Source organism: Microtus oregoni, unplaced genomic scaffold (assembly GCF_018167655.1).
Source record: "Microtus oregoni isolate MIOR12 unplaced genomic scaffold, Mior012 000006F_ref0000085, whole genome shotgun sequence".
Classification (NCBI taxonomy): domain Eukaryota; kingdom Metazoa; phylum Chordata; class Mammalia; order Rodentia; family Cricetidae; genus Microtus; species Microtus oregoni.
In genome coordinates this window covers 12161523-12168876 of record NW_024543065.1, presented here as the reverse complement: position 1 = coordinate 12168876, position 7354 = coordinate 12161523, and the positions used below count along the sequence as shown (strand labels likewise).

Below are 7354 nucleotides of genomic sequence, written 5' to 3'. Positions count from 1 at the left end.
AGCCGCGCAGGCGCACGGCAGCCGCTGCAATGGCGGTGCCGGGCTCCTTGAATAGGTATCTGCTGCTCATGGCACAGGAGCACCTGGAGTTCCGCCTGCCGGTGAGTCGTCCTGGGGTACCCGACGCAGAGACCCGCACTCCCTCGTTCGCTGGATTGGGGGTCTCTGGGCAGCCGCGCGCGCCCGGCTTGGGGCGGGGGGATGAGGTCGCTGGTGGGATGAGATAGCTCAGGGGATCTTTCTCCAGGACCAAACCAAGTCATTCATTTCTCTGCACGTGAGCCTGGCGCCGCAGTTAAGCAGGAGAACCTGATCAGGCCCCCAGGACTTCTCGTCCGACCGAGGACACAGACGTCCCATGAGGGCGCTCAGGGGAGTGTGAGAAGTATCAGAATATGAAGTTCAGGCATGGTGAAAAGCTTGAGGGTAGTACTTGATGAAGTTGGGAAACAGCTTTTTGTTTATTCAAGAAACGTTTTCCAAAGCGCGTGTAATCGCGTGCTCCGGGAGGCGAGGATGTGCTGACTGACAGCCCTGCTTTCAAAGAGCCTACTGTTCATTTAGGCTAAGGGCCAGCAGACACCTAAGCACAATTGTAACGTTGTTAATGCAGTGATGGGGTGCCCAGTAAGGATAGATGGGAGCTTTTAAAAAGGCAGTCTTGTCCACTGAGGGATGGGGACTTACATGGTGGCCTCCGTGAAGAGGTGACATTGAACGACAGGATTATTTAGCTGGGCTGAGGAAGTAGGTACACTAGAAGTGTAAACTGTTGTTCATTTACTGGTCACCAGTTGCGTGGCAGAGCGTGGCCAGGAGAGAAGTAGGTTGATGGACCAGAAAAAGCAGACTTGAGAACTCTATAACTTGGAAGAGGGATTAAAGAGGTTAAAAGAGGCAGAGTTAGATTGTTTTTAATAGAAAGCAAAATGAAGGATGGACTTGGGAGGAATAAGACTTGAGTTGTGACTGCTTAAGAATCTGTTGAAATGTTTAAGAAAGTAACCTAGTGGTGAGCAATCAGGACAGGATAGAATTGCAGTGTGGGAGATGCGAACAAATCTAGACTTATGATAAATATTTGTGATTGTTTTGCATAAGAAAACTACAAAAAGGTGGGATTTTTTTCAAGTGTAAGTTCTGAAAGTGGTGAGACAATAGAATTGAAGAGATGGCTCACTGGTTAGAACACTCACTGCTCATCCTGAGAACCCAAATTTGATTACCAGTACCCCTATCAGGAATCTTGCTCACAGGTATCTATAACCCTACCTATGGGGAGAACCCACACTTCTAGACCATCAAACCTTTCTTAGTTTTCTAAGTGTACACAGGTTTTTTGTGTTTGTTTGTTTTATTTGTTTTTTGAGTGGTGGGCCAAGTACAAATGCTTGGAAGCATTGACATTAAAGGAAAACTGGAAGAGGAGACCACTCACCATCCCAAACATTAGAGCCTCAAACACAAGGAGAGAGTGAAGGTTTAGCGAGCAGAAATGAATAGTATTGAATGCATGTACTTTGAGGTTAAAAAGGTTACTCTCTGAAAAGATAATAGTGCGGAAAGGGGAATAAGGCAGACTTCACGAATATCCGAATATGAGAGGGGAAAGGACAAGATTAGTTACTGTTTGAGGGGACTAGGGAATAGACCTGCGGAGAGCTTCAGTCACCACCATCTTATTGCCATGATACCTACATTTCTGTGCTGAGCTCGGCTTAGGGACATCCTACCCCAGGTAGCTGTGATAATGTACATGGGAAGGAATGGAGAGTCCAAGGATGTGGTAGTATTTTGAAGATCTGAAAATCAAATTATAGTCTTACTCTCATGTTTTATAATGTCTCCTCTGCAAATGTGTGTTATTCCTGTAAAGAAGCCTTCAGGCTACCTTCACTGATTTACCCATCGTCTGTACTAATTTGTGATTCATTCACATGTTTGACTTGAACTTACCTCTCTCTCTCTCTCTCTCTCTCTCTCTCTCTCTCTCTCAAACACACACACACACACACACTCACCTCTTCAGAATATTTTTATTCTTTAAAATTTTCATACAATTTGTTTTGATTGGATTCACCTCCAATTCCTCCTAAAACTCATACCTTTCTAATGCAAGAAACAATGTGATGCATAGCCAAAGGAAAACTAGAAGTAGCATTTTTTGTCAAATCTCCCATTCCTTTTGGTTTGGAATGGACAATTTGATGATGTGACTGTCTTTCTCTGCTGATGGCTTTGGGCTGGGTGTTAAGACCTTCTGGCAGGAAGGAGAGGAGACTGTTGGCAGCCAGCAGCAGGGTCACTTAACTTCTCCTTAGTTCCTTTCGCCATAGGGCCAACGTAGAGGAATAGAATTCATTTGCTATTGAAGGAAACAAATTTTCAGTGTTAAGAGGCAAACTCTTTGTATAGTCATTCTGTGTTTGTCAGTCCAAAGAGATTCCTTCAAAGAATCTCTGTGTTATTTGATCAGATTTCCCCTTTGCATGTGTGTTACATTTAAAATCTCTACTGTGGGCAGGTGTGGTGGCATACTCCTGCAATCCTAGCATTTGGGAAATGGAGGCAGGTGAATCAGGAGGTCACAGCAGCCGTTGAGACTCTGTCTCAAAAAATAAGCACACAAAAATAAAAGACTCACTGTATTAGTCCTTTCTAGTTTTATTCCTATTGCGAAAGGAAGTTAACCTTGTACTCATCCATACAGAATTCACAATTATGGTCCCTAGCTAATTATTTCTTTTCCAAACATCTTGAAATCATGTTTAATAATTGATTTTATTTTGCTTAGTTGTTTGTCTTATTTACTAACCTATAGCATCTGTAAATGTTTTCTCCCTCTCCAAACCAGGACAGGACAGTTTCTTTTTGCAGCTCCTATATAAAAATTTCTCAGAAATTGCTTAATCATGGTTAGGACCATACAAATCTCCTCAGAGCTTCACATTCCAATTGCCTGATGTTGAAACTTCAATGCCTCAAGTAGAGATCAGCCTACTCTTTTATTTCTATTATTAGACCTGTTTTTCTTAGCAGGCTGAGTGTAAAGTCGCTCTTCTTGGTGGTGTGATGAAGTAGCTGCCGGAAGTAACCACATGGAAGAGCTTTGTTTTGACTCCTGGCTTGAGAGAGTATAGTTGAGGCATGGTGGAGTGGCTTAGTGTGTGGCAGGATCGTGGGGAAGCAGCCTGCTCACTTGACAGGCCGGAGAAAGTGAGCAAGTTGAAATCATCCTCAAATCCTGCCCCTTAGTGATGGACTCAGTCATCCCTGGCTCCACAAGCCAAGGGCTGAGATTTAAAACATTGGGGGACATTTCTTAAATACACAATAACAATATGTATTTTCTCTGTATTTTCAATACAGGAAATAAAGTCTTTACTATCACTTTTTGGAGGCCAGTTCATTAACAGTCAGGAAACTTATGGAAAGGTAAGATGAATTTTTTTTTTCTTTCAAAGGGAATAGGTATATATTTTGGAGCCTATTTAAGTGACCATGGTCTGGGAACACAGATTCAGGCTACCCCAAGTTTCATGTTCCAGTATGGGAGCTTCATAGTTTCAGAGAACAAAGGAAGCCTGAAATCAGTCCTTAAATAGAAGTCTTCTGTGATGGCAATTCAGAGTGACTCCTTCCCTTTGCGAAGAAGGATGGAGGGGAGAGTATGGATACGATGTGTGAGAGAGCAGTGCTGTGCTTGGCCAGGTTCTGACAAGGGGCTGTAAGGGTGGAGCTTACCAGTTCGTTTTTGGGGACAGAGGACTAAGAAACCCCTGCTGATACATCTGAAGCTTTCCCCCTTAAATAAAATAATTAAAATTAGTAGCAATGTATAGACACCATGACTTTACGTCACTGTTAATTCACAGGATGCCTCAGACCACAGCTATCCAGAAAATGGGTGACCAGGGTGAGCATGGTGGCATACCCCTTAATTCTGTCGCCTGGGAAGTTAAGACAGGAAAGTGACAAGTTTGATCCTAGCGTGGGCGACTTAGTGGGACTTTGTCTTTGAGGGGGGTTGACATAGTTTGGTTTCTGTTGTGGTGATAAACCCAAGGACCAAAATCAAGTCATGGAGGAAAAGATTGATTTGGCTTTACAGCCTGATTCTAGTCCATCGTGGAGGGATAAAAGGGCAGGGACCTGGAGACAGGAACTGGAGCAGAGACCATGGAGGAATGCTGCCTACTGACTTGCTCAGCTTGCTTTCTTACACACTTCAGGACCACTTGCCTGGACGGCACAGCTCCCCGTGGGGTGGACCCTTCCATATCCATCATTTCTCAAGAAAATGTCCCTGAGATTTAACCCCCTGCCAGTCTGATGGAGGCAGCTAGGTGTGTCAGGTAACAAAAAGCAAACCATATAGAGAGCAAGGAAAGGGGGGGAAGGGAGGTGAGATTTAGTAATTAGGGAATAAATCAAGGCAATATACTTAGAAGTTAAAATAATGATATTATAAGGAGTGATTAGTAATAACAAAACTTCCAGTAATATATGCCATATATGCATTAGTTTTCTAGTCAAAGTTCATAAAGGCAAATGAAAAGTCATCTTAATCCAGATGTTGCACGCAGGTTTATAATTTCAGGACTTTGAGGTGGAGGCAGGAGGCTCTTGACACACTGAATATGAGGCCCATCTGGAATACATAAATACATAGGAAGTAGGTTTTTATCTTTAAAAGTAAATTTAAAGTGTACTGACATTTTCATTTATACAGTCATTTATAAGAGTTTTCTTACAATGTAATTTATTAACAGGTTATCTACAAGTAACTTATCATTTTCTTATCCGAATGATTCTTATTTTGGTCAGAGTCAGATCAGGTATTTTTACGTGACACGTAGGAATTTCTCCCATTGTCTTTCTGAATCAATGTGTATTAGACCTTGGAGCCTTTTAATAATTTGCATGCTTTTTTTTTTTCTTTCAGTCTCCATTTTGGATTCTTAACATTCCCTCTGAAGATATTGCCAGAAACTTAATGAAACGGACAGTGTGTGCCAAGTAAGAGAAACCCCTCGTGTTGTGCTGCATGCCACACACGGGCTCACACCCACTCTCTGTTCTGTGCCGGGGAAGGAGGTAGAGGCTGGGAGGGTGGTCGTGGAGGGGGATCATCTTAGCCCGAGTTACATAGATTCACAGAGTCTCCTTCTGGAGCTGAGGTGACGGACGCTTGCATGTGCGGTGGGAGGACCCTGGAATGACATACCCTTACATAGAATGAATATGGATATGAAGGAATGCTGCACTTAGTGTCACCAAGTCTTACAAAATCTAAAACTGCTTTTCTTATTTTCGATTTTCAGTTGATCAGATTAGTAAATTTAAATTTTTAAAATGTGGGAACTGTCATGAAGTATATTTGTTAAAGAAATGAGTTCTTTTTTTTTTTCCCTTGGTATTTTGAGATGAGGTTCTCTGTGTAGCTCTGGTTGTCCTGGAACTCACTTTGTAAACCAGGCTGTTCTCAAACTCACAGAGACCCACTTGCCCATGCATGAGTGCTGGGATTAAAGGTGTGTACCACCACTGCCCAGTTGAGAAATGAATTCTAACAAGCATATTTTTTAATAAATTGTTCATTGCTCATTCTTGTTTCTAGATTTTTATCTTTAGCCTCCCTTATTTCTCTTTTCTTTAAATTCTTTTGATTGGCACTTAGTTGCAATTTTCCCTGAATATAATGAAAGATTATTGAAATATTTTTCCTTAGATTTTGTTTTTAATAATGGAATGAAAAGAATATAGCAATGTTTTGTAATGTTATAGTATGACGGTCACCTCCATATTTATCTTTTTCCTGTTTAGAAGGATGCATAATTTTAAATCTAATTTCTTAAATTTCAGCTTGTTAAAGATCTTATTATTAAATATAAATGACTAGAAAATGGAAACAATAACAACAAAAGTAAAAACGACTATTTGTATGCCACTTTATTTTATGGTTGTTTGAAGTTTTTGAATTCCAGAAGTAAGGGATATTACATTTAAAATAGCTACTTGAGTACTCAAAAAAAATATGTTGAAAGCTCATTTCTTTTGATGCATATCTTTGATAAGTAGTAAAATGAATAATTGTATAATACTGTAAAATATATAACATTTTCCTTTTAGTTGTTCTTTATTTCTGTGGTTGAGCTACTCCTAAAGAAACTGCTAAGTAAGAGTAGCATTACTTGCTTGCTCTAAATTCAACAGAAGAGGAATTCACTTTCAAAGATTGTATATGCAACCTACAGATAAACTAGACATACAAGGTCATATTAAAAACATTAAAAACAAAAATTTCTGAGGTTGAGTTAGGCTTAAAATTAGATTAAAATTGTTGTAGTAAGGATTTTTAGAAGATTTATTTATGTATTTTTATTTTATATACATATCTCTTTGCCTGAATGTATACATGTGTGCAGATGCCCTCAGAGGCCAGAAGATAGACTTGGATCCCTGGAACTATAGTTATTGATGGTTGTAAGCTGCTTGATGTGGGTGCTGGGGACCAAATTAGGTTTCCTGCAAGAGCAGCAAGCTCTCTTAGTTACTGAGCAATCTCTCCAGCCCCTTTCAAATGGAATATTTTGTATATTCCACAAAATGAAACATATAGCAAACCCTAGGTACTCACTTTATTAGAGCTCAACGTTTTGAGTTGTGTAGTAAATTTTAACAAATGATAACTAAATAGTAATGATATGTTTTTCTTTCTGCTTACCATTCCCCTTTTTAATGGGGAAAGTGTTTAGAAAATTTTGATTTTCTGCAGCTTTTCTTACAGTGCCATGAGATTTTGTTGCAATGTTTATATTATCCAGTATAGTATATAATAAAAAAGGCATCGGGTATAGTTCAGTGATTGACAGCATGCTTAACACACATAAGACCCTGTGCTCAGTCCCTGGCCCCCCTCAAATATATGCATATATATTTATGTATGTGGATAAATGATGAAAAATTGGAAAACTCCCTAATTTAATGTTGGATTTCCCATCTTTCATATCAGGTTCAGCTTCTTTGTATGGTTTGGGGTTATATTGTTGTTTCCAGCATACGCATTTCTCATGAATAGATGAGAAAGCATGGCCAATGATGGTTTTATTGTAGCAAGCATAAAGAACTAGCAAAATAACTATTATGTATTGCTGTGTGAACTAAGTTCTTTACTGAGGTTAGTACCAACCATTTATTTCCTAGGTCTATATTTGAACTATGGGGTCATGGAAAATCTCCTGAGGAGCTGTATACTTCTCTTAAAAATTACCCTGTGGAGAAGATGGTGCGTAGTGAAATGTGATTTTACGTAGGCATGTGTGTCTGTTCTGTAGAATGCATATGCTTACAA

General features: G+C 40.0%; 1 protein-coding gene across 3 annotated transcripts in view; it reads left to right on the top strand.

Moving 5' to 3' along the window:
* The window catches only part of Trmt11 (tRNA methyltransferase 11 homolog), a 51729-nt gene continuing 44375 nt past the window's right edge, over window positions 1-7354 (top strand). The window contains exons 1-4 of one of the 3 annotated variants that reach the window (XM_041655038.1): window positions 1-101; window positions 3370-3435; window positions 4946-5019; window positions 7207-7288. In XM_041655038.1, the coding sequence (XP_041510972.1) occupies window positions 30-101; window positions 3370-3435; window positions 4946-5019; window positions 7207-7288 (294 nt within the window). In that variant the 5' untranslated portion in view covers window positions 1-29. Of the gene's footprint in view, window positions 102-3369; window positions 3436-4234; window positions 4356-4945; window positions 5020-7206; window positions 7289-7354 lie in introns of those variants that run through there. The other 2 variants (XM_041655039.1, XM_041655040.1) reach the window with 2 other exon arrangements.